Genomic DNA, 27928 nt, shown 5'->3' with positions numbered 1-27928 from the left:
AAATTCCTTTTGTTTCCCCGGGGTTTTTCCCCCCTTAAAAAGGGGGGTTTTTTTCAAAAAAAAAAAAAAAAAAAAAAATACCACAGAAAAAAAATGTCTATTTTATTATCACGCGCACAGTGGTTCAATACATCATGGATGTTTAATTTTAAAATGTTAAAACAATGCCTCAGGTGGCAAGAGTTACTGGAAGTCCACCTACATCTTGGTCGAGAAATCAACCTAAGTTGTAGTTGCTCTAATGTCCCGGATGCAGCAAATTCACACTGACTTGATTTGGCTGATGAGCTTCACCTGTGTGTGGCGCGAGCCGGCTGGGAGAAATGAAGCAACAGGGAAGATGCGTGGTTTTCTACTTGAACTACAAAATTATTACTGTAAGGAAAACGCACACCTTTAGTAAAAACTCAACTGGAAGCCTTACACTGAGGTTGCGCAGAGGGTGGAGCTGCGTGGAGAACCGGATACGCTGCTACCAGGTGAGCTAGTCACACGGTTGTCTTTTCTTACTTGCTAAAAACCGTCCTCCCCATAGCTGTTCGTTGTCTATTTTCTCACACAAAGCAGGTAACTATAATGTTTAATTTGGCATCCAGTTTATTCTGCTTCCATGGGCTCATAACATGTTAATACTTGACTCAAAATGGGTCTCCCAAATATACAAGCATGCTGCCAGAAAGTGGTAATGTGGCTGAAGGACCACAAAGCCCATATTGTAGGATAGCTGACGTAAAACCCTAACTTCATTCAGATAAAAAATGAAGACCGCACCAACTGTGTGCAAACGAGCCCATCACTGGCTACATCCTGACTCAAGTTACACCAGTTCTATCAGTAGGAATGAGCCATATTTCCAGCAAGCTATTGTGAGAAGATCATGGAAAGATACCCAAAATGTTTGACACAAGTCAGAGAAAGTATTGAAACTGAAAATAAATATTTTATTTTGCTGACACTTTGAACTTTCATGATCCTAACTGGTGTACAACAGTGAATAAAATGGCTCTTTTACCACCTGCAGTGTATGCATGTATCCTGAAGCGCTTTTGTCCATAACTCTCTGTATAATGTAGAGATTCTTGACTACAGATCGTAGAACAGTATGTGGCACACGTCAGGTTTCAGTAGCGTGGCAATTATTTTTCTGACAGTGAAGGGCTATTGTATTCTCTACAGCTCGACGATCTCATCAGCTGGGCTTTAACAGCTGCAGTCAAGATACTGATCTTGAATGTGCCGCATAAAGCTCTTGTCATTGGATGATAAATACATCATTAATCTTTATCTTGTTTGGGGGGGGAGGGGGATTATTTATTCATCTGGACTCGCATTCATAGGGCCGTGGTTGGTGGCTATTAAACGGTGCACCGTCACAAACACGCTGGTGTGTTTCTGACAGTTCGCATGGTGCACACTCGCCACGGATGCTTACATACACCGTTAATTAGTGATTCTTAGCTAACAGAAACTGTCATCTGCCACAGATGTATGCATTGCTTATTAAAGCGGTCCCCCAGCCAGCCTGTCTGTAAGTGCATGTGGATTTACTCACACACACTCACTCTGTGGGTCCTTTGTTTCCTGCGCTCTCGATGTGTGCAGCTTAGTTTACACACACACATACACAAACTAGGCACACCTGGCCATTCATCACTGTCTTTCTTCCTCTGAGGCAGCAAATGTTGCAACACTGTCATAATTCTTTAAAAGTTCGAAAGCCAGACTGTGTCTTCAGGGCTCCTGGGGTCTAACCTACTTACACTGCAGTCTGTGCCTCTGCAGCTTATCATGGGCTAACATGTTGTCTTCCTGTGAATTAGCATTGCATTAGATAGGTATGCATGCGAGTCTGTTCAAAGGTGAGAATAAAAAAAAAAAGAGGTGGATGAGCAGGTGAAGAGCTCCTGCTTTTCGTTCTGAGTCTTGATTGCTTGCATAGCGCGAGTTACAGTGAGAGACTGTGTTATCTACACCTCCTGGTTTTGTGCGGTACATTTCTATGCAGAACATCACCTTGTCCATGCAGCTCCATTCGTCTCGACAGAAAAATAAATGCATCGTAAGCCCTCCCTTTTGGCATAAGTCATCAAAACTAACACATTTCACCAGATCCCATTTTCTGCGAGAAACAGACCTGCTGCTGGGTTACGTGTGAGGGAGGTTTGAGCCTCTCTGGCACAGATATGCAGCAGCACGGTATCAATTTACACAAAGCTGAAGATCTCCGTCTTATGAATATGTTTTACGATACTCGAGAAATGAAAGGAAAGGGGAATTAATCTATATTTCCATTCCAGAAGGAGTTGTAACGAGAAGCAGAATTGGATGGTAGGAAGTAATTGGAAGGAGCAGTACATCAGTTTGACTAACACAGCAGATTTCAATTTTAGCTCAGGGGCTGCGCTCGGGTCATGCAAAGTTATCTTCAGAGTGAATCAGTGTGTGATAGAAATATCTCTGCAAAACTTAGAGCTTTATTTCTTATCAGGAAAGGCACACTCCAAAACACATGTCGCTTTTCGTCGTTAACTGTGCATTTAAGATAAGCATTTGGAGTAATGTTTTTCACGCTTTTCAAAAAAAATAATAATTGAGCCAATAGTCAGAGTTGTCAGTACTTGGAATACATTCTGCTGTTTTTCAGTGTTTAGCATAATTTGTCCCTTCTCCACCCATTTTAACAAAACTCCCTGATGGCTGTTTTCTTATTCAGACAGCAGAACCTCTAGAAACAGTATTATGGCTGACTTACTGCCACAATATCTCAAAACAGAAACTCTGTTTGATTTAACAGGGATTTGTTTTTGAGGACTCATAAAAATAATTGGATGCAAGAAGAAGATGAGAGACAATCTTTAATCTTATAGATAGTTATTCCTTCTACTTAGACAATTTTTAAAGAATATGTTTCCCTTTGTTCAGTAATTTTTTAAAAATTTGGTCAGGTTGTATACTTTAGGGATTTTTTAAAAATTTCATATTTTCATATTTATTTTTAAACTGAATAGAGAAACTGGCATTTGTTTGGCTTAGATCTGACTTGCATGCTCATACATTTTGCTTGCTTTTCACTTTTACCAGTGGTGCTAATTCTTTGGAGTTGTGGCAGGCTTAGCCCAACAATTACACTTATGTAAGTAAAACTGGACTTAAAATGTTAGTTTCTGTGAGATTGTCAAGATGTTCTCCACTGTGTGTTTTATTGCATGTTAAAGGGATATTTTATATTCCTTATATATATTCTTAAAGCACGCTCAAGTAACTGTTGCCTATAATTGTCATAAAAATTCTGTATATACCAAACATGCCTGAAAATTGACCTGTCTCTTTAAGAAACTCCCACTCTTTTCCGACACTTTGCCTTCAGCATATCGTCATGACAATGCTTCTCATTATGCCATTTCAATTGGTTTTAGGAGCGTTGCACTGAGAAGTAGTTTTAACCTCAGCAGACACCAGGTGTTTGCTAAATGCTGAGATTCAAGGATTCCTCAAATGTGCATGAAAGAATCAAAGCAAGACTCCAGGTATGTTTTTCATTATAACCTGATGTAAAACTCATAAGTCGGTTTTACGTGACACAACCCCTCCCCGTTCCACTTCAAGATACATGTGGTGGCTGAGCTATTAAAACAGTCAATTCTAAGTGTTTTCAGATGGCGTCTCAAGTATCCATGGATTTTATTTTTTAGCAGGAAGTTGTGAATACATAGGCCCACTGTATATACATTACCTGCACTACAGTAAGTATGGGTTTCTTAAGGCTCATTTGAAAAAAAAAAAAAAAAAATTGGAAGTGTTGAATTCATCTTGTAATTATGTTATTTATTTGGATCTTTTTTTTTTGTATTTGTATTTCAACCTTTAATATACCAGAATTTGCACATAATTTTATCTTTCTGTCTGCTGGTTAAATATGGTATTATTGTCAAATACTCCATACTAAAGTAGTGTTTTACTAAATATGTTACTCTTAATTTCTCAGGTGTCTGTCTTTTCCTTTTGATTTAGTGGTACTCTTAAGTACAACTTTTCTTGGGCGAGTTGAAAGAATGCATCTACAAGTGGCAGGCTAGTACTTTGAGTGGACCTGGCAGCCCTGGTTTAGCTTCTTACGGTGTCTCATCTTTTTTCTGTTTGGATAGTTTTCCACCTGTTTTTCAAGAGCTGGCAAAGATTTCATCTGTTCCGACAAAAACACTTAGTTTTAATCTGCGTGACCTTTCGCTCTGCGTGCTCACGCTGACGATGTTGGGTGAGGTCAGGTTGCTGATACAATGAAAGCTTAAATGAAACACACACCTCTGCATTAACTCTGTCGCATGATGTGCTGCCACAGTTGGTAACTATGGCAACAGCACTCTGCAGTCCTTTTCGCTACAAGTCCACGGCCCATTGAGTGTGTGTGTGTGTGTGTAAAGCTTGTGCTCCCTGTAGGCAGATTAATTCCCCTCCACTTTCATTCCCTGTCAGAGCGTTGAAACAAAAACTTTCTGTTTTAATTAGTTGGGTGCGGCGTCTCACTTCATCCGTCTCTCCGTGTAGTGTCTCGTTCTCACTTTCAGCGTCTCCCTCCCCCTCCATCTTCACTCTTCCTCTTGTTCTCCAGTGTAATTAAAGGCAGTCAGTGCAGATAATAGGATGGTAATAGTGCATAATTGTGATAATCAATACAAAATGCAGATTTGGGAGCACTTAATTTCTTGATGTACAGATTTATTGAGTGGGCAGAGAGTTCAAAAGGCAGATAGCGACTTGGCTTGTGTTAACTTCCTTTGTTTCCATCAGTGCTATAAACATTTTTTGTTACTGGTATACAAATTCAATTAATTACAGTTTTTATGAGCTTTTTCTGTGCACAGCAGACATTTTATTGTGCAGGTGTGAGAGCCTCATCCACACCAGAAGTTTCTCAAAGGCCTGCAGGGTTTTAAATGATTGAGATGCACTGATTGATTTCCACTGTCTAATAATTGTTGTGTGTATGTGATATATTATGAGGCCCATTTTTCTAACAAATACTATGATGTGAGGACGCACTGCTCCTTATAGGGCCCAAACCCTAGACCTCAAAAGAAGTGCTGTTTTGGGGTTAGGTGATAGGCTTAGGATGAAGATATGAATTGAGTTCAGTTTAGGCTTAGGATTGGTATCAGGTTTAGGTTTTAGAATGAAAGTTCCTGGTAAGATAGACTGTTTTTTCATAGCACTTAGATATTTGAATTCTTATCTTTGCTGATTGAAAATTTTTCCATGGTTAGGGTCACCCATGTACTACCACCACCAGCCTGCGCTAAACTATCGATGCAAGCTGGGACGGATCTGTGCTCGTATGTTTATGTCCAATTTCTATTTGAATGAAATTGAGATTAATTGAACAGAGAACATTTAATTTTCCAAAGTTTCTCTCATGTCAGCTGAGAACTTCCTGTCCGGTTTTCTCTTACTTTTATTTTGGCTCCACAGACTCTTATCAGTAAGCGCCAGCATTTCTTTCAAAGAAGTCTCTTCTGAATCTGTATGACCCGAGATGTGATTCCATGAGCATTCCACATTATAAACGGAATCAAAAGGTGAAAAGCTAGTCGGCATGCCTTTGCCTTCTCTTGTTTTTCTGGTTAGAGGAAAGTAGATGTGAAGTGAGGAGTCAGTGAGACCAATTGAAAACTAATAAGGTTGGTGTTTCTCCAGAGTAAAGCTAGATGTTATAGTGATAGTATTTCTGTCAAGGCATGTACTGGCTGCACAGCACATTAATGTTCAAACTGGAGACACATTTATAGAGCTAAAAAGGCTGTAGTTGGTCAGCAGATTTAAGCAAGTCTTGCATCAGGTGACCACATGCATCTCTACTCACTGGGCAGTGAATAAAGAAAAAGTTGATTTTGTATCTCTCCATAAACCAACACCTCCTTATGCTGATTGAATTTAAATCTATTATGTATTCTGGAAACCGTGGAAAACAACTTTTTGTGTTTTTTGCAAGGTCCAGTTATGTTTAGTTTTATTTTATTATTTTTACTTTAATGATTCCCTGAAAGCCCTGGTAAGCTCACAGGCAATGTGTGAATGAATCAGTCTCCATTTTGATTAAAATTTAACATGACTTAAAGTCCGCTTTACAATCTGAATAAAGGAATGCATTAAAAGAAACTTCAGCACAGAATAAAGAGCTTTATTCATAAGCTTATATTGATGTGAACATCAATACTTCATCACAATGAAATGTATAAATATTCTGCTTGTTTTCATGTGCTTCAGTTTTCATCTTTCAGCCTCTGAAAGTGTCGCACAATATTAGTCATTATTTGATTATAGCTGTAAGGAATGCAGTTAGATATTCCTAAATGTCATCATCCTATTAAAAAATGTAATTGTTGCAAAGGCTTTCTGTTGAGTGCAGTGACAAACGTATTTTTGTGCTTTCATATCTCACTCTCACCCATTATTGTTATTTTCTGAGAATTTCACTTTTGTTTAATGTGTTTAGTTTGATGCACAGTTACAACAGGGACATTTAGCGTTTTATGCACAAATATCAAGAAATGATGTTTGGGTAGAAACTGTCAGCGACCACACAAGATAACCTGGAAGACAACATAAGCTTTCTAAATTGTAGTAATTTGTTCCATAAAAATGTCCAAAATGATGAGCTGGACTCATAAGAGGTCAACATGACACAGCAGAGTGAAAACACTGACTGACCTCATAAGTCGGACATGGGAGAAATTTAAATAGTGACTCACTAGAGTGATTACTTTTTCATTGAGTTTGGTTTTTTAAAAAGTCCTTTTTAAGATTCTATGTCTTGGTACTAATTAAAAACTTTGTTAGACAACAAAAATAGAAGGGGGCAAACAGTTTCTCATCATGATCTTTTCTCATCAGAGCCTTTTAGATGCAATAAGATTGTGGAAACAACTATTTAAATGCAATGTCTAAAACCATTTTTTTCTTACCAATTGCAGATTTATGTAGAAATAAAAGCTGGGCATTTTGGGAGGAAGGGGTTTCAAGCAAATCTATGTTGTACTTTCCCTGCTGCTTTATCTGATTGGCTGGCTATCCTCAGGCTTTGTGTCAAATGGGAAATCTCTGCAGGTAGTGGACGTGTTCAAACAAACACCTCTTATTGGAAGAATACTACCCCCTCCAGGCTGAGCTGACCTCACCTGGGACTTGAAGAAACATCTGGGGCCTGTCGCCGAGGTCGCGGGTTTGTTATTGACGTTGTGTGGTTAAGTGCGTCAAAGAGAGAACATGTGGATGTTTGAATCTGTCTCAGATTTTTAGCCCTTGACCAGAAGTATTTCTGCTTTATGCCCTTTTTTTTAGGGCTTTTTCTCAGTCGTTGGCTATTCAGAGTGTGGCAGTTCCAGTCTTCATAAACGTTCTCACTCTAAATTATCCTTCTCTTGATCTTCACAGACAACACAAGGGTTTGAGTTTAAGCTAACTAGACTTGATACTTCTCAAAGGAAGACAAAATACTACAAGGATTACTGGCAGCTTGACTCTACATCGAAAGGTTGATCAACAGGCGGAGACTAATAGTCCAAAAGCTCCTCAAGTCTCCAGATACTTAGGTGATTACAGGCAGGTGTGTGACCTGCAGCATGTCAGCCACACCCTCCAACAGAGATCTCAGCCATCCATACAAACTCGCACAATATTTATCTAATCAGATTACCCCTCTGTCTTTTAATTGATTCTGTCCCTCCAATTTCTTTCCTCTGCTGTTAGGAGTCATGTTATGAAAGTCAGACTATCACTTTCTACAAAAGACCAATACGAAGTAAACTTTTCATTGCAAATACAAATCTGACAGCTGTAGTGTCCCTTTTTATATTTAAATCATATTTACTCCAACACCTTGAATGAAATCCATTACAACAAATTCAGTGCAATTTATTTATATTGCTTCAATTCACAAAAATGTCATCTAAAGAAAATTCAGCTGATTCAACTACATTCCCTGGTTTTGATGCACTACTCTTCACTAATCTACCACAAAAAATCTCAATCAAATATACTAAAGTTTGACATTATGTCAAAGTTCAAGGGAAACAAACCTCTGTACCTGTAAATTTTTGCTATACACATCCATAATATGCTTTTAGTAAATTTGCAGGGTTCAGCGAACACTTCCTCTTTATCCCACTGTCCTACAAATCGCTGTCCTTGTGCCCTCATGCTGTGTTATGCATAGTAAATCAAACCAAAGATGGACATTTCAAAGGGCACACAATGGGGGAGAAAAGTCAAAAGGGGCCATTACACTGTAACAGAGGGGGGAGAGACGGAGGTGGATTACCCGGACAAAGGTTACATGACAGGATGTGAAACCTGCCAGGTGTTCCATCTTTGTAATCCTTTGCCTCCACCATATGTTTTTGCTGTTGTGAATTTTGATACGCATTAACCATTTGCTGGTTAAATTCAGTGGATGAGCTTAAAATCAAGTTGTTGTTTTTCAATAGCACATTTGACACAATAGTTGAGGTAACACTTTATTTGAAGGGGGGTGAATAAGACTGTCATGACAGCATCATAAATATGACATAACACCTGTCATGAACATGAATAAGCCTTCATGAATATTTATGACTGTTGTCATAAGGTGTCATTCGGTAAATTATGACACTTTTAATACAAAGTTGACATTATTCAAAATGTCTTTATGACATCTTGACATTAACCAAGAAATCATTACTGATATAAATTTGTTATAAAAGTATTACTGATTGCACTTGAAAAATTAGGTAGCTTTATGTTATTAAAGGTAAAGTTTAAACAGTAATGATTTCTTGGTGCAAGTTCAGCCTTGGTTTAGGTATTTTCTTTAGAAATGCTGAAAAGATGGAGCAATGAGTTCATTATATCAGCACAGATAGTTATGAATTAAAACTGGTCCATGCTGAGCTTATAAATATCAGGAAAACTGAGACCATTGTCGTTGAAGGTGGAATAAAACAAAGCATTGTAAACACACACTGTTTCACCGCAGAGCAGAGCTACGTTAGACTGTACGACAGAATATGCATACCGAAAACGCCGTCTCAAATGTTCATGTTTAATCAGTGTTTATTTTTTGCAAATCAATTTTCGTCATTGTTTTGGACGTTGTGCAACACCATTTATTAAACGCCATCTCTGCTAGCTGTCATGTTTATTCGCAAACATTACTTTTTGCAAATTTATTATGTGGCCATTTGTGCATTATGCACATAAAGTAGCCGCTTTTATAGTCACACTTCGCCTTTCAGCAATTTTCCATCCCATTGAGTACTGCTGCTGAGCTCCAGTGACCTGCTCTTAGCAGACTTGTCTCTGCTTGTGCGTGTGTGCGTGTGTGTGCGCATGTGTATTTGTATGTCATTATCTACTGTGTAGCACTCCACAACACAAGCGCATTCCACAAAGTTCTCTGCACTATAAATCTAAATGCAGTTCCTCCGTCAGGCAAACACAATCTCGCATAGTGATCTGATGTTCCATGAAGGCCGGAGTCAGTCGCATGCGCAAACGCTAAGCTTTAAAATTTCATATACTATTAAGCAAACAGAACTATGTAAATGGATATTAATAGATTATTAAAGGAAAGGAGGTTTTTCGCAGTGTAAACATTTTGACCCAAAGAGTCTTTAGGATGCACAAAGCTGGTAGTGACATACACCAACTCTTCAAGCATCTTAAAATAGTGAAATCACACATGCATGTGTATTTTCTTTATGAATTAAAGGACTTTTGAGAGCCATTGTTTGAACTAGTTTTATTTAATGTCATTTTTAATTTATAAGAAAATATGAGTGTTTATTCTACTTCACATAAATTGGTGTTCTTTCTGATTTCTGATCAGCTTTTGTAACTCAAATATCAAAGTGACATCATATAGGAGATTCTGTTGCATGGTTGAGCACATAATCTGGTAATCATTGTTATGGTGTACAGGTTCAGGCTATCAAAAGTGCCCTGTAGGCACTTCAGACAGGTTCAGAGTCATTCTGGGTGAAAACCTGGACAAAAAAGAAACAAAGATGTGAAAAGATGTTTTCTGTCTTTTCACCCACAATGTTTATTCTCCTTTCTTTTAATAACAGGTCAGATGAAGAGAGAAGGCAGAACAAGTGAAATGTGTGAAACGGTTCTGTCATCGAGACGAGCTGCTACGCCCTCTGGCCTCATCACCTGGACTGAAGTCGAAATTCTTGTCCTCTGTCATCATCAACGCTGGAATATTAACAGAGCCTTGACAAGCGGAACAAGACACGGGTGACACTACACATCACAACAAAGATAACTTGAGCAAATGCAAAAGAAAATGTTCAGGGAAATGATTTAAGTCGTCACAGAATTGTAATGAATCAAGCCATTTTGGACGGAATCCTCGTATGAAAGGCCTGTATTTGGTCACACTACAAAAATAGTTTGATTTGAGTCTTTCTTGGGTCCTAACAGCACCCTGAAAAGTGTGTGGTGCATTAAGTGACCAGAAAATAATCAGATTTTTTTCTTTTCCCTTTTCTGACAACCCAGTCACCAATCAAGGCCGATGAAGCAGAAAACATTTTTTGCATTTCTGCAAATTATTCCAGCTCAGATGGGCGGTGCATCATCGCCTGCTCTGCTGCAACTCGTCCTCCTGAAAAGTAACAGATACGATGCTGCACCCACTGCTTTTCTTCTGTTGCCATGACGGCTGCCTTCTCACTCATAGTCAAAAAGAGTCGGGGTTAATAAAATCAACATACAACAGGAGAGATTTTCTGTAACCACTTAGCCATTCTTGTGCTTACATATTTCTCATCCTTGTTTTTTTTTTTTTTTTTCCTCCCCCCATTCTGTGTCAAACTGTGGCATATGCTGTGTTCAAGCACTTCAGCTCTAAGAGGGCACATATGTTTCTACGTATGTTTGAAGTGCTAAAAGCACTGGCACAGAGGAGACCTTTGGTAGCTGACAACGGTGGGCACTCTGCCCAGTTTTTATGCTTTATGGATGTGGATCACAACTGTAATAGCCTCAAGCCGTGGAGAGGCTGCCCGCATCCCCGGTGTGAAACCCAAACATGACGGCATTAAGTAAAAACTGATACCAGCGTCAAATCTGTCTGACACCCGTCTCGTGCTGTCAGACTGTCAACAATTGCATTAACGCCACACAAAAGGAAGCAGGAAGCTAATGAAATGGCAGCATGGGAAAACGAGCCTTGGAGGCAGATTTCACACTGCAGCAGGAGGTGATGTGTCCCGATTTGGAGAGAAGAATAGCGGAGTGCTGTAAAGAGAGCGATCAAGGTCTGGCTCCTGTTTTAGAATGAGCCAATAAGACTGTAATAATTTTCCCACACATCCTACAAGACCTCGTTTAAGGGATAACTCTTAATTTCCAGTCGGAGATGGAGTTCAACATAATTTGAGGGAAATTGGACAATTAGAGCTGAGCAAGCAGCAGCTTATGTAATGTTTGATTGTGATTCATAACCTGATGGAACCAAAGAAGCCAAAATGGGGAAAACGGAGGAGAAATAAAAGATGTCTGTAATGTATTACATGCCTGTTTGATCAAATTAGAAGTAGGAGCTTTTTGAACAGTTGCCAGAAGGCAGAGATGCTGAATGGACAATCTCTGAGAAAACCATACAAGTAGTTTAATATAATTACATGTACTTATATTTCAAACAACATCAGTGGCACGGCAAGTAATGGAGCACTGAAGGGGGTGATTGACCCTGGGTTCTTGGTTGTCATTTGGGTTTTTCCTCTTCTGTTCTTTATTATAAAGTCACATCTTATTAATTCTCATGTTTGGCTTCTTACTTCTTCTTGAGTTTTGACCTCACCTTCAGTTAATTCTCTGGTGTCAGTCTTGTTCTCTTTGGGCTTAGTTAAAATTCCTTTGTGTTTTGTTAATTAGTCTCCTTCCCTCAGTTCAAAGGTGAGTTTTCCTTTTTCCCATGGTTGGGGGGGAAAAAGGTGGGTCTGTGCTTGGATCCTTTATTTGGATTGCACTGAACACATTCCACCTTTTATCTCCCATATATGCTCCCAGGGGATCGTTAGTTTAATAAAGGCTGGATAGAATCAGTTCACATGCAGTTAACTCCTCACTGACCGTTCCTCATATTTCTGTTCCTCCAGGTCCACTATGATTAATTTTGCTTCCAAATGGTAGAAAATGTAGTTGTCATGGTTTTTCTTTAATTTAGTTTCTCATTGAGCCGTTTTAACTGCTTTCCTTCTAAATCAGCAGTGTAATGGTAGATATTTTGGTGAAATATTAATATAAATCCCACTCTAGTCAATTTTGGTGTGTTTCATAGAAAAATGTTATGTTGCTTTTTCCAACATGTTTAGTAAATCTTGTGAATGTATGGACACTCACATGCATTCTAACTAATAACTCTATAAATTCATCCAATACACTCTTTCTTACATTTACAAAATGTAAGCAAGCTTGATGGATTTCTGCTGATCTAGCTCTTCAGTTCGATCAGTCGTATATAGAGATTTCTCCTCATGCATAGAGCCCATTTTAGAACATTTTTGCTCAAACTCTGTGACCTCTTTTAGTGAGAGTTGTCCTGATTGATGTGTTGAACATGTGGTCAGGTCAGGGTCGGCAGTGGGGCAGCGAGAAGACACAGACGACCCTGAAGCCAGACAAATTTACAACACCTTTTTCATGCGTTGGAATGCCATCTCTCATTCAGACTTACTAGCTCACCATGTCTGGGTTTGTTTGTGCTGCGTTGGGCTGTCTTGCTGCATTCCTCAGAGATTTTGGAGAACATTTTGGTGTTTTGTGCAAGAAGGTAGAACATCCAATATTATTGTGACTAATCAAGAGTTTTGGATTTCTCACCATTGTAACACACTGCAAAATTTAAATAATACAGATTTTAGTGATTATAACGGTTTCATTTCTTTACATCTTGATTGTGAAATGCATCTTTTATTGTGTTCGATATCAATTCATTAGGCTTTAGTTCCTCTTTCATATTTGTTCCATACTTGATGCTGTTGCAACATTGAATCAACAGCACTGGGACTAATATTACGTAAAAATAAAAACTTTGACTGTGCAGAGAATTACATTAAGACCTCTGCTTTTCATATATCATCTACAGACTATAGTTGGATACAAAATATTTAAATTAATGAATGGGTGGGGTTCAGAGGTCAAGGATAGAATGCAAAACTCATGCAAATGCAAAAGTCATTTCCTGCTCTAGCTGTGTGTCCAGTCCCTTGTCCTGCTGAAAGGTGAGTCTCTGCTCCAGTCACAGAGTTCTCTACAGCCTCTAACTGGTTTTCTTCCAGGGTTGTCTTGTATTTTGCGCCATCTCCACAACGTAATGCAGCCCCGTTACGTTATTAGGGCAATGTGTTCAGGGGTGATTATCAATTAGTTTTAGTCACCTAACTGTTCAGGTATTCCAAAATGTTAAACTTTATTCTCATGCATGTTTTGCTTTGCCCCCCCAGATGATTTGTGGCAAACTGAAAATAAAACTTCATATATATTTTATTTTATTTATTTTTTTATAATTATGACTTTTACGTTGCCACTCTTCAGTAAATTCCTATTTGTGGAGTGTGGTGGATTCTCCACAGCTACAGGAACTCTTAGCTGCTTCCCTGATCAAAACTCTCACTGTCTTGTCCATGTGGGCTTGAATAGGTTGGCAGTTTTTCCCCATACTCTTCCAATTTTGGGATGGGCTTGAACAGTGTGTGACATACTGAAAGCTTCCAATATTGCTTTTGAACCAAACTCTGCCTGTCTTCTGTTTCTTGGTGTTCGTGATGCTTTTTGCTCAACAAGCTTTTACAGATGAACTGTGGAATTGAATTACTGGGATTGATTTACACATCTGTACTCAATTTACCAATCAAGACACCGTTTGAAGGCAGTTGCTTGGCCTGGATTGAGTATAAGAGTAATGAAGGCCGACTATAAATGTATGCTCTGTTTTTGGTGATCCTGCACTGCTTTGACTTGATTTATCACATTAACACATGAAATCATATCAAATCCTAACAATACACTGGAGTTTGAGATTATTTCATATACATGTAAAAAAAAAAAAAAAAGGGAAAAATCGGTATTGCTACCTTTTGTAAAGAATTAAATTATCCGAAAGGTTAGAAATTCACAAAATTAAATTCTGTGGAATTTCTGACCCTTCAGTTTAAACTCTATTCCTTTACAATTTCTAAAACGGCTACATCATTTTCCACCTCCTTGCAACAAATCACAAAAAATATGAATAATTTATTTTTTAAGTGAGACATGAGTGTCTCACATTTTTAAAATCCGATATATTTAGACAGGTTAAATAAAAACCACTCTTAAACACAATTTGAGATGTACACAAGCATTGGGCTTTTGATGATAGCTTAGCATTAGAACCACCTTAAAGAAAATGGAGGGGGAAAAATGATCAAACCTGAAATGAATGACTGCAGTGAATACTCACCCATGCAGAAAACACTCAAGTGGCGTAATCAGATGTATTGTCCCCTTTTACTAAGTACTCTGTGAATTTTCTCATCAGCAAGCCTCGCCCCCTGATTGTGTGTGTGCAGATTTACAACATGTCAGCGCTGACGGCTGCAGAAGCCCTATTAAATGGGTCACCACATTCCTCAGGTCTATCATTAAAAATGACCCAAAGGCCCTAAACATGCAAAAAAAAAAAAAAAAAGCACATACCCACATACACATGTGCAAGTAAAACCACCAACAGCTTGTAAAACATGACAGATTTATCCTCTTCCTTCCCTTTACTCTTCTGGGTCACTATTTGCTCTGCAAGCCTTTTTCTATATGAGCATACATATGCTGAATGCATGATATAAAGAATAAAAGTAGACCTTTGATACACTTCCACATTTTATATTTGTTGTGCCGATTCAACGTTCATTATGAAATTAAGCTGCTCTGCAAAGGTGGGGTATATGATTTTTTTTTTTTTTTTTTTACATGGTCAAACAGGGATTCATCTTTTGCTTTTATATTTATCTAAAACAAAAACTCCTGTGAATTGAAATGCAGGGGAAAAAGTAGCCTGGGGTTCTGAAATATTGGTTGCTTGTGCCAACATGTTAGTCATTCATTCAAGTGAGTTTTGCCAAAAGGTTTTGATGGATTTTTTTTTTTTTTTTTTACCACAAACTCAACTGTTTGCATCAATATGTTTGAGCTTTGCAGTTTATTTTTGCATCCATGCATTTCATGATGCAACATGTAGTGTCATCGCTTATCCATAATTGGGACCAATTTCCTCCTTTTATATAAATTATCTCCCAGCCTTGTCTGTTATTTGAGCTCTCTTGGATCCAACAGGTTGCTGCAGCTTTACCTCCACCCCTTTTTTCACTAACTTTTCTCTTCAGTGAAACTCATTCATTTACTCCAACAACAATCTGTTGCTCTGATTCAGATGGACGTACCCCTTTATTCTCTTAATCATCTATATAGCAAAGGATACAATCTTGGATACATTTTTATATTTTTTTTTTTGTTTGTTTTTAACAAAAATGATGTCTTCCTTGGTAAGTGAAAAAGCTTTAGCCCATTCTAGGGTTACATGACTGCTCTTTGATATACTATGTCAGACTAGTTATACATTTCAACATCACAAAACTCTTGCAGACAGAACTTCTGAATTTATGCAAGCTACTCTGATTTTTAGGTTCTTCTGTTGCTCTTTAAAGGTAAAAGGTAAATTTCTGTCAAAATAAGTAATGCCTCTATAATGGCCAGGGGCCGTAATGTGCTCCTACCTTTCTCCTCGTCTGGAATAAAGATAAAATTAGTGGAAATTGACACCATCTTTTTTAAGACTTGTACATCAATCTTCTGTGACCCAGTCCACATGTGCATTTGCCTTTGGTTGTGCATCTACCCATTCAAATTCAACAGAGGCTTAAAAGAGAAGATGCATTATGCAGTCATGTCAACTGTAGTGCATCATGAATAGCAAGAGCACATCAAGTTATTGATGAGAGCAGTGTCAGAAGATGAAACTATATGTAGGGTAGATGGGAGGGGGGTATTCTATGTCTGTGCATAGACGAAGGGTTGGTTGGTTGAGTGCAAATGCAAATTGTTACTTTGACAAGAATCTGCAACTTGTAAGTCTTATCAAAGTGTGTGCCTGTATTTGTTAGCATGTGAGCCAGCTGTAGATCTGATGTGTTGCACCAAAGACATCTGCCAGTATATGCAGTAGCTTCAGAGTGGTGTGTGTGTGTGTGCGTGCATGTGTGTGTGTGTGTCTCTTCACTGTCACCAGTTTCCCACCTACGGGGATAATCCATCCTGTGAAGTGGTGAGGTGGAAAATGCCATTATGTAGAAATAGCTGACATGCAGTTAGACTTGCAGGCATATAAAGTGTGTATGTGTGAGTGAGAAATTGAGATAGGAAATAAAAGCGGAGGGGTGGGAATAAAGGCTAGGGGTGGTAAACCTCATTTTGTAACATTACTTAATCCACATGGAAAAGCAATGAACTAAAAGCCGCAAACACAATAAATGCACTTTCTCTCTGACAAAGCAGAAAAATCCTTGTGATAGCTGCATGGTAAGAGAGCAGGATGTAGTCACAGGCGGATCATTGAGGACATCTGTTTATTTGACTTACGATTGTAGACACTGCATGAATGTTTTGAGGCATTGTTGCTATGAGCAGTGGTGATGTCTGACATCCATGCTGGTCATAAGTTAGGTATTTGGAGGAACACTGCGGTTAACACTTAAATAACCGCTAGACTGACTGCAAGATATTTTGTAGAAAATGGATCTACAGTGAATGAATTACCACAAAACAATCTTTCTAATTCTCAATTTGTTGTTTGGTTTATGACCAGACTGCAAACATACATTTTTCCAAATTTCTTTTCACTTATCATCATGCTAACATTTTAAGCTAAGAGGCTAAACATTGCTCCGTTTCTACTTCTTAAATCTAGTAATACACATTAATATATAAAAGTGTCTAAAGAGGTGCATTTGTTGTCTTTTTGCTTTAAGACTCAAAAGGAGAAATGTGCTCCAAATCGGCTCCAAATTGATCAGCTGATCCCTGTAGAGGGGTCCCTGAAGTAATTAAAGATTACTCTGGTGCCAGAAATGAACAAGATTAACCTTGAAATGCCAACTCTTGGCATTGTGATGCAGTCACAGCTCATAAAAGAGAAGTGGAAAGGAAGAGGATCAAAGATTGGATCAGAAAGTGTTGTCCAACCATCATTCTCAAATACTCAGGGTGTGTTTGCTGTAGTGTATTTAAAAAATCTTCAGGAGAAGTGTATGGCTTTCCTGCCAGCTGTTGGGCAATAAACAAAACCTTTAATCTCATGGAGTTGCTGAGGTGGACATGTGAGTTTGATTATCCAGTTTAAATCTATTTTATCGAACTGGAGCATGTTCATGTCTGCATTCTCAGGACAAATAAAACTGTGTTCAGGCTATCAATGCATAATTGTAAAGTAGGGGGTTCCTTGTTGAGTGAAAGTCATCTTTGATGTTTGCTGTTTTGGTTCTGTCAACTTCAAGACTGCTAGTGCTGAATACTACTTTAATCTTGGGGTTCTTCACAATCATGAGTCCAGTCGTTTCAGTTTTGTCAGCTAAACAGTACAAGCATGCTCAGGAATGCATGGCTTAATCTGTGGTGACGGATGTAAAGCTTTTGCGGTTCATTGCCTGAAAAGACATTGTAGTCAACTTTGTCCATAAAAATTAAGTTTGGTTTTACTGTAATGCTGGTTTACTTTTTTTTTTATTTTTTTTTTATTGTAGCTTCTGTAGCTGCTTGTTTTCGGAAATATCTGTTAAAATACACTTAGAAAATGTTTCCTTAAACTAAAACCAGTCTAAGGCTAAAAGGTTCTGCTTGCTGACACGGCACACAGAAAGTAATCCCCTACCTGCCATTTATAATGACATGAGTTTGTCCTGCCTGCAGTATAACACTAAAGTGATGCATGCAGAGACAGATCTCAGATCTGCATTGGTATGTGAGGGGGAAAGTGAAGTTCCTTGGCTGTTCAAGCCCTCCCAGTTCTCACTTCCATCTGCAGTAGTTGTAAACTATTCAGCCTTCAGCCATTCTAGCCACGTCAGACCAGATGGTCAAATCACATGGAGGCATTTTCTGGAATTCAAATGGTTTCACATTTATCTTTGTTTTTTATGCTGTAATCATATAGATTTACCACTGAAGTGCTCTCTGGTGGAAGCTTGTGTAGCCTATTGGCTTGATAGATGGGTTGCGACTCTTTAAGGCTCAAGTGAATTTTTAAAAAACGTTTTTATGTTGCTGAGTGAAGGCAGAGCTTTTTTTGATGTTAGTCATTTATGCATGCTGGGGTAACTCGCATCCAGATGTTTGCAAGGTATGTAGGGATTAGCAACCAAATGTAAAACATACCTGGAGGAGTTCTCTTGATCATTTCAGAGTTTTAAAAGGAGTTTTTTCTTCTCGTTAATGGTAAGCTCATTTAGTTTGGTTTTTAACGAGTCATTAGTGCTGTGTGAGGTCTTGGCAAGTGTGCTGTACTGACTAAAGATTTAGTCTGATTAGATGCTGATTGCATTTGCTTATGTGAATGTTATTCATTAAACTATTTTGTTGATAAATTAGCACAATACTTGACCTGAATTTGCAAACTAAAGTAGAACAATACCCCTTAAAATTAATTTGTAACAGAGTGATTTTTAGATGAATTTTTGTGTGTTTATAGAAAAATACCTTAGCACTATTTTAGCCCAGAAAAGATATCCATTAATTTATAAGTGTAGGTACAATATTACATTCCTCAGTTCTTAACACCATTGCTGTGTGTTTTCTACTGCTTGCTGGAAAACTCCATGGTCATGCCAAACAGGATTAGGCATGATTATGATGGATGAATGAATGGATAACCCCCTTTTTCTAGAGAAGCGTAGATCTGAATCCTATGGCCAACTTCCAGTCTTTAAATTTCTAAAGCTTTTACTTTATGACATTGATTTTCAAATGATTCTGGTTTCTGTAATTAATCCTTTCAAATATTTGTTTGGCTATTCCACTGTAAGCAAACGGTAATTAAATTAAAGGCGGCGGACTCTGAAATTAAATTAAAAATGTTGAAAGGCTGCCAATATTTCCAACTTCTGTAATTATTCTTGATGGACAGGTTTTCCTTGCTTCCTGAAAGTTTGTTGTTGTTTGAACTGTTTTGTATTTTCACTCTTTTTTTTTTCTTTTTTTTTGGCTATTGCAGTAAAATATGAAATATATTTATCATTTTTAGGAAGAAGCCAAAAAAAATTTATGAAAATCCTGACGGAAGTAGCTTGAGAGTTAAAAGATCTGTAGTAATTACTTTGCTGAAATGTATTTCAAACTTATTTGAAATACATTTATGAAATGTATGAACTACATATTTTTTTCTAATATTAATTTAGAAAAACATAAAGCTTTAGTGCAGTTAAAGAATTTGGTTCCTGTATGTTTGTTTTTGGCTTTTTGTCAAATGTTTCATATGATTACATACATCATACAATATATGACAGTCTGAATAAAAAATTATGAAAAAATTTACAAAATGAAACATTTTAAATAATTTCATTAATTAAAGAAGACGGGCTCTAACCCACCTTTGACCCTGTAACAAAAAAGCAAATTTAGATGATGGATGGATTGATGGATGGATGGAAAGAATCTATCCAAGTCAACTTGGCTCAAAATGAAAACATAATTATCCCCTTATTCTAAAAACTAGATGTTCCACCCTTGGCAACTACAACTGCTATAATTTGTGATAATTGGCAACAAGTCTTTTACATAACAGTGGGGAAATTTTGGCCCACTTTTATTTGAAGCTACATTGGAAGTTTTCTTCTTTTTTTTTTTTTTACCATGAAAAGTCTATGACTTGGCAGTTTTTGAAATGGTCCAGCCAGCCATTTAGGTAGTATTCCTAATGTGCTTTGGCTCAATGCTCTGCTTCATAAAGTAAGTGTACCAGAGTCGCAAACTTTGGTTTTCTTGCAGAGAGCATAATTCATAATCGACAAGTCCGCCAGGTGCTGAAAATTATTCCACTAAACTCTTCAATCATGAGCATTTTGATATTTTGGAGAGTTGGTTCAGACAACTTTCTCATTGATGAATCATGAACACCGACATTAACTGAAGCAGTAATATTTAAAATCTACAGGCCAGGAAATAATTGGGCTTGAATGTGGCCAGTGAAACTGAACCAAAAATGTTTGTTGTTCATGATTTTGCAATTCATACCTTATTTTTCCATGTTTGTTTGGAAAGTTTCTTTTCCTCAATAAAACAAAAATTACATTCCATTTTCAAAATTTGTTTGATAATTGAAAAACAGACGACATCTTCAGGGGACAAATACTTGTTTTGACAACTCTGTAGACGGAGATGAGCAATTTAAAGAGAAAATAACAAGTTACTAACATCAAAGTGAGCAGTTGTAAAATCATCTTTAGAACAAGACAATTTTAAAATCACAGGGTTTTTTTTTTCTTTTTTAATCATCCAATGTTTAAACTTTTAAATTACTGCATGATATGACTAGTTTAACCCAGCAAGTTTCTATTTGACAACTTAAAAACTGTTTGATGTTTTGCTCTCTCTGGCCTCGGGGAGAAGGCTGTAAAACTGTTTGCAGGGAAGTGATTGAGGCCAGCAAGAGTTCAAGACCTCTGCAAACTTCAAGTTTTGTTTAGAACCTCAACATTAGATATCTAAAGATCTGTCAAAGACTGTATCCGAATTGAAGGAAAGCAATCTTGAATAGGACTTTGCATGATAATTGTAACATATTTACAAATGTTTTATCTTGGAGGGTCCTTAATTACTTTGTCACTCCCTGTTCATCTTGTGTGCTTTCAGAGAGGAGCATGGAGGCGTTGTAATTGACTGTGAAGTGGAGTTTGGGAAGAGCTGGGAAGGAGAAGCAGGTGACTGAAGGAGGAAACGAGAAGACGAGCATGGCGCACTCATCTGTTTGGATCTTTCTGTTGTGCTTTTCGCTCACTCATCAAAGGGCTGCAGCCCAAGCTGAAGGTATGGGATGACATTAAATACCTGATCGGAACACCAAGACACAGTTTACTGCATCATCTTGTGTGCTTTCAGATGGGAGCATGGGGGCGTTGTAATTGACGCCTCCATGTGTCAATTACATTTTGAAGAGTTCAAAGCGTTTTCCGGAAACTTGTATTTTAAATTACACCTTTTTATGTTCTTAGGCTATAACTATATTATACCAAATTATTTGGTAATTGGACACATGACTGTTTTGTGGATTTTTCGGTAAGATGGATGTGTCGGGTACTCGAGCCAACGAATGCTATTCTTTTCAATGAGCAGAGCGTGTGAGTGCCCTTTCATTACATCTCCTCCCGTGATTGGTTCAAGGTGTAGACACTAAACCAGCTGCAGTTTCTTTCCAGACTAAACATCTGCTAGAATCCTGTGCAGTATGCATCTTCTTTCTGCAGGCTTGTCAAATACATCCTCTAGATACAGAAAGTTGGCCTCAAGTGCTATTTGATGTCATTAAAAGGTCATTTAGCAAATCGCAAGTTTGGTAATATGATTTGCAGAAAGTGTTGAGGAATGCACGACGTATCGGCAAAAACATCGGTATCAGCCAAAGTTAGTCATTTATTAACATTCCGTGTTGGTTCAATAAATACAGCTGGGCTGATATCAACAGCTTATATTTATTTCCATCTTGTTGCTATTTGTTTCTGGAGAGGTAGGGCAGAAGGTTGGTCACGTGGTATTTGTTTGGTCACGTGATTGTGACGCAGTGCAAGGTTGTTGGTAGTGTGACTGAAGCAGAAAAGCAGCGGTAAATTCAGTGGAGTGCTTGTTTTTATCAAGGTGTTGAAGGATAGAGAAATAGTTAGAATATAAACAATATCAGTAAATGTATATCTCCTGAACAGAGCTCCTTCTTCCACTTGAAGAACTCCGCTTCTTAACCCATTTGCCATTTATCCATTTGCAATATATCAATTACATATAATTGATATAACTATATATCAATTTTGATTTCTAATTGATATAATTGGATATCAATTATATAATGCAATTGACCTGGCACAAATGTATGTTTCAGTTTGAGCCAAAAGGTTTGAGTCTTTTTCATTCCTCTTGTTTCACCTGACTGCAAAGTTTCACCAGTCAATTTGAGAAATTTAATTACAATCTCAGCCTCACACAGACAAGAAGTATCACTATTGCGCACCTTCCTTAAAATGTGTTTTAGCATGGTAGGAAAAAATGCTTGGCTCAAAAGTTGAACATCAAGAATAACAATGGTGGAGGACAAGTAAACACTAAAATGCCATAGTCTGATTCTTAACTATAAGCTTTAAATGTTACTTTTTTACTACAGTTACAGATCTCTGCGCGATTCCCCAGATTTTTCTCATTTCTTTAAAGTACATTTCTTAAACATCACATTTTCCTCTGGACTTTAAAGTGGTCTTGATTAATATTTCTTAAGGATTTGAAGAAATATCCTGAATTTCTCATGCAAACTGGAAACCTAGACATCTGTCAAGTCTTATAATGTCTGTGGTCAATTTCTTAGACATGCCAGACATCGTTCCTCTGCTGCAGACACTGTAGGCCTTAAACATCTTTGGTTCCTGGTCTCCCTCTTTCCTCAGGATGGAAGCTCACACTGTGCAATATTGCTGTCATAGTTGAGCTAAAGAACTGAACAAGAAAAAAGAAAATGCTAAACTTTTAAATATAACTGAATAAGTGATTGTGGCCTTTCAGGCAAAGTGTTCTGGTACGCATAGTACAAATAAAAGAACTAAAGGACTTACTGTGCTGGGTCATATTAGCTGGTTAATTTGTCAGGCTACCTGCTCAACTATAGGACCATCTGGTTAACAGATCTGGAGCATATTTTCCAACTTTAACTTTAACGCAGCGTTACCTTAATATGAATGATAGGTGGCATTCTTTTAGTTCCCAAGCTGTGACTGTTGTTCACACCTAATAGCCCCCAAAAGTCAAATTGTCATTCTTCTCAGGGATAAGGATAAATCTTTTTTTTTTTCCAACAGCATTTCTGCAATACACAGAAAAGGGTACAATCTGCTTCCATACAGCTGGAGAAAACTCTGGTAGCTCACGCACATTGATTACATTCTCAGATGGGTTCAGGTTGGTCGGGATGGCTTTTCTCACTTTAATTAAAGAAAGTATCATCTGAAAGCTTCATTTTGTAGTTCCTTTGGTTATCTGTGACGGATGTTTTCACAGCTAAGTGTGACAAAAAAAATCAAAAACGGTAGAAACATGTTTGGAGGAAAGCACGTTTTCACGCCACTGCAAAAGTTGTTAGAAACGACACATGCAGGGCTGTCTTTTATTAAGAATTGTAGAAAACAGAATGGTAAATAATAACAGTGTCGCATAATAACAATAAACTGATTGTATCAAAAGTATGCGAGGAGCTTTTGAACACAGTGGCATGACACTGAAATTAGCATTAGAAAGTTATTTTCTGTGTATCCTTCTGACATTTGTGCTTTTTATTATTTAGTGCTTTCATCCTGTGGATAAAATTTTGACTGCTCTTGTGAATTCCTGTTTTTGTTTACATTAAAGCTTGTATATTTATGCCGATCTTGTCAGCTTTCAAGTTTTTAAGATATTTTCACTTTAAAAATGAAAATTGCTTCCCTTGCACTTGTTGGTGCTGCATGCAGTAGTGCATCATTAAAGGTTGTTTTATTTATTTATTTATTTTTTTCTGATGCCATAGTGTTCTGCAGTATATATGCTGAAGGCACTGAGCTACCTCTAATGCCGAAATCGATGGTGGTCCAACACAATGATGTTACAACCTTTGAAATATCCGCACAGATAACCTTCAATGAAAATCATTTGTAATCTCTCAGCTTGTGTTGTGTCCTCATCCTTGGCATGTCGATCTTGCCTGCCAGCCCAGACAGACAAACTTCTGGATAATTGATCTTGTTTTCCACCCCAGTCTGGGTTTTTCTGACAAACACAAGCCCCCAGCTGCTTCCTTGCTCGGGGCATCCGCCACGTTTTATGTGCTTCTGCAAAAAGAAAAAATCCGAGTGTAAAGTGTATCCAACTGAATAGATTAGCTGCTTATGTATGCAAAACGTGGCTGACTTGTCTGTATGAGACTCGACTCAAAGGATAAAACGGATGCGCATTGTTGTAGTTTTTGAAATTTAATCAATGGATTTTCACCCATTAGTGATAAATGTACTGTTGCTGAATATAAACCAAAGCCAGAATGTGCGCAAAGATGTTGGCTCAGCACGAGAGAAGCCACAAAAATTGGATTCTTTGTGATATTTGCTGCCTTGATGAGATGTATAGGTGTGTAAGGGAGAATATAATGTTGGATCGGCATGGTGCGGAGACATATGTCAGCCCCTGTGGATCCTGGGACAGCAGCCAAAGCAAGAAGGCGAGATAATAGAAGGGAGCAAGCTCGGTAATCAAATGGAGGACAGGAGAGAATCACTTATCACTTACAGAACAATCAGCGAAGCCTATCTTTTATTCGCCAGCCTAATCAATGCTGTCGTCACTTTGGTTTATTGCATATGTAATGCCAGAGTATTGACTCGGAGGGTGTTTGCAGACACAGCAGATTGTGTGTGTGTGTGTGTGTGTGTATGTGTGCCGGGATCCAGGCTGCTCCCCTCACATTGAAAAGCATCTAAATGTCTCCAAACTCTGCATGTTAAATGCATTTGTTAAGCAAGGCAACTGACCCTGATTTTGGGTGTGTTTACCTTATTATTCTAAGCGTCCCTTATTGCTGTACTAAACTTTTATTGCTGGAGTGCTCAGAATATTGATAGTCTCTTTGGCTCACTTGTGTCTCATTAAAAATTCATGGGGATTTGTGTGGCGGTCTGGCTGCATGTCAGAAGCAAACGAGAAGGAAAGTGCTTAACATGGTGGAACAAGACTGCCCTCTGGTGGTCAGCCTAGGAATCCATGTCTCAAGCCATTGAAACAGATTTGCTTCTTTTTTTCAAGCTAACTTGTTTCATCTGGATAGCCGAATGATAAAGCAGGCCTTGATTTATTTTTAGACAAAGTGGAATTAATTTTTAAAAGACAAATTTGCCTATTTTTCATAGACATTGCTTTGAAAAAGTAATTACACCCCCTAACCTTCTCCATAATTTGTCACAACTTGAGCCTATTTTGTTGGGATTTTTATGTCATAGACTAACATTAAATCGTGCATAATTGTGATTGGGAAGGAAAAGATCAATCTTTTTTGGTGTGCCTCTACCAATTTTGCACATTAAGACAATACATCTTTATAGCACATAAACATGGTTTGATTTAAATGGTCACCAGCTTTCGGAAAAGCAGGATTGATTCAGATGTTCAAAGCTTTGGATATTGTCTTGACCATATTACTGGTTTGCACTTTTCCACAACTTTGCTGGTCAGGTTTTTATAATTTTACCCTCTACTTGCAGTTATTTTGTGTTCGTCTATTTCATAAAAGCACAAGAAAATATTTGGAGTTCCAGCATAACACAATGTTTATCAGGTCAAGGGATGAGAAAGCTTTTGCAAGGCACTATATCTCTGTTAAATTAACCTACTTTGTTCTTTTTTTTTTTCTTTTTTTTTTTTAGCTTGCAGGACAGTGGTGCAGGCAGACATCGTGTTCCTGTTGGATGAGTCATGGAGTGTGGGTCAGACCAGCTTTTTTAGAGTTAAAGACTTCATCTCAGCCGTCATGTCCTCCTTTCAGGACAGCGCAGTGGGAGCTGAGGGGGTTCGCTTCGGAGTCACTCTCTTTGGGGATGTTCCGAGGTAGTCGAGCATGAACTTCTGACACCATGTCAAAGACTTGTTTTTTCCTCTCGGTTGAGAAGTCATCTAAACAAGTTTTTACATGCGCAGAAACCCCGTTCCTGTCTCCTGTTCCATCATTTCTACATGACCCAGTTTTGCTTCATGCCTTTGCTCTACAGGATGCTGGTTGCTTTGACAGACTACAGTTCACTTGAGGAGGTGCTCAGAACTGTTGGAAACCTCCCCTACGGTGGAGGATCGAGGAGGACGGGCAGCGCTCTCCAGTTCCTTGTAGATTCTGTGTTCAGCCCTGCCATCAGCCGAGATTTTACCCCAAAGGTACTGCAGTTCGTATGTTGAGACTAATCATGGGTAACTGCACTTGTCTGGTTTTATTTAATTGCTTGATACCTCCAACGTGCAGATGTTTGACCACGAGTTGGAGAAAGAACCCGTTCGAGATGCCAATCCATGCTGCAAATGCGTGCATGCACCGTGCCCCGCATGACAGGAAATGACTTGCCAGGAGTCTGTATTTGTACTCCACAGGACACCGTGGCATAAACAAACAAAGTGGTCTACCATTTCACACTGCCGTGAATTTGATTAAAGCGTCCCGCTGTATGCTTGAAATAAAAATCGATCGCGTGTCTGCGGCTGACAGCAGATTTTCATCTGTTCGCATTGTCTTCTGTTTGGAGAGGGGTGAAAAAAAAAAAAGGGAAATTTATAGATTTTCCAGCACAGATTCTGCATGCTCAATCAGGCTGTCAATAATGGACGACTTTCCAAATGGTTGTGAAAGTGAATCTGTAAATCCGTTGCTCATTGACAAAGATTAAACTGAGCGTCCCTCTAATAAGATAATACATCAGCACAGATTTAGTTTCATTAAGCATTATTTGCATGGTAGCTTTTCTTGAATCCATGGAATTTCAAATGCGGTCTTGTTCATATCATTCCACTTAATATTCATTCATGTCTGCAATTCTGGAATGCATCACTCCAAAAAAGGCTTTACTTTGTAACGTTGCAACAGATTTTCTGGCACTGAGAAAACTGCAAGTAATTTCAACCCAGATCCATGTTTTCCCCCTCAGTCACCAAAAAAGACGACTTAACTTTTGCCATCTTTGTAAAGCAGAACAGGTTACCCTCTTAAACACACATTTTTCAAGTGTGTGCGTAAGAAAAGAACAGAGGAGGAGGATGAATTATTAAATTCTTCAGTCTGATTCATTTGCTGAACAGCAGCTACATTCTCACACCGACCTGTCAGGCTCCTCTTCCTCACTCACACAGGAATAAAGTTGGAAAATTCAGTCTCTGTTGCAAATTCCTCTTCATCCATTTAGGTAATTTGTCTGTAATTGAGAAGTAAACCATGTCAACGCCGATGCAGGATTTGAGGAGAATAATCGATTTTCAATGGAGGCTTCTTATTTAGAAAATTTGCTCGGAGGGCAGATTTGGCGAATTAGTCATGCCAGCAAATAGGCAAAACAAAAATAAATTGAGTATACAACTTCAGGGCAGATACACAGCTAATAAATCTGGATCACACTGAAATTTTTATGCTTATTGTTGGCTTTATATTTCCCATTAGCTGTCTCTAAATGGTATTCTAAAATGACATTATTAGCATCTGAATTAGCATGAAAATGGCATAAATTTAAGGCGTGAATATTCATAAACCTGTTAATATATTGCGGCGTATCTAATTTCCTGTCTCTCTGTAACACAGATTGCTGTTTTGATCACAACCGGACGCTCGGATGACCAGGTCGACCTTGGAGCCAAGGCGGTTGCAGACAGTGGGATTACACTCTTTGCAGTAGGTGAGTGTGAAAGTAGGCATTGAGAATTCCTTCAACATCCCCACTGCAGCAACCAACTTCAGATTTTATCTGTGCTCTGCTCGTCTGTCGGGTGTGTCTTGTTGTTAGACGTTCATGTCCCATGCATTTGAATTTGTGTTTTCGGTGTGGGTATTTGTTTGAATGTGTTGCGTTTCTTATTTAGAGGGTGTACGTGTGTATTTATTCGTACTACATAAACTTAA

At 38.2% G+C, this 27928-nt stretch overlaps 1 protein-coding gene across 1 annotated transcript; it reads left to right on the top strand.

The window, feature by feature from the left end:
• Positions 1–242: 242 nt before the first annotated feature.
• Positions 243–27704, top strand: LOC106945675 (collagen alpha-1(XII) chain-like; the record flags this gene model as incomplete). Its single annotated transcript, XM_015029521.1, has 5 exons — positions 243–479; positions 20917–21090; positions 25704–25884; positions 26046–26205; positions 27611–27704. Coding segments are annotated over exons 2-5 (511 nt in total), but the record flags the coding sequence as incomplete, so codon positions are not given.
• Between the last annotated feature and the right edge of the window lie 224 nt (positions 27705–27928).

This window comes from Poecilia latipinna, unplaced genomic scaffold (assembly GCF_001443285.1).
Source record: "Poecilia latipinna isolate Pla-1442-1.1 unplaced genomic scaffold, P_latipinna-1.0 Scaffold156, whole genome shotgun sequence".
NCBI lineage: Eukaryota > Metazoa > Chordata > Actinopteri > Cyprinodontiformes > Poeciliidae > Poecilia > Poecilia latipinna.
The sequence above is the reverse complement of the archived record's forward strand: the minus strand, read 5'-3'. Positions and strand labels throughout refer to the sequence as shown.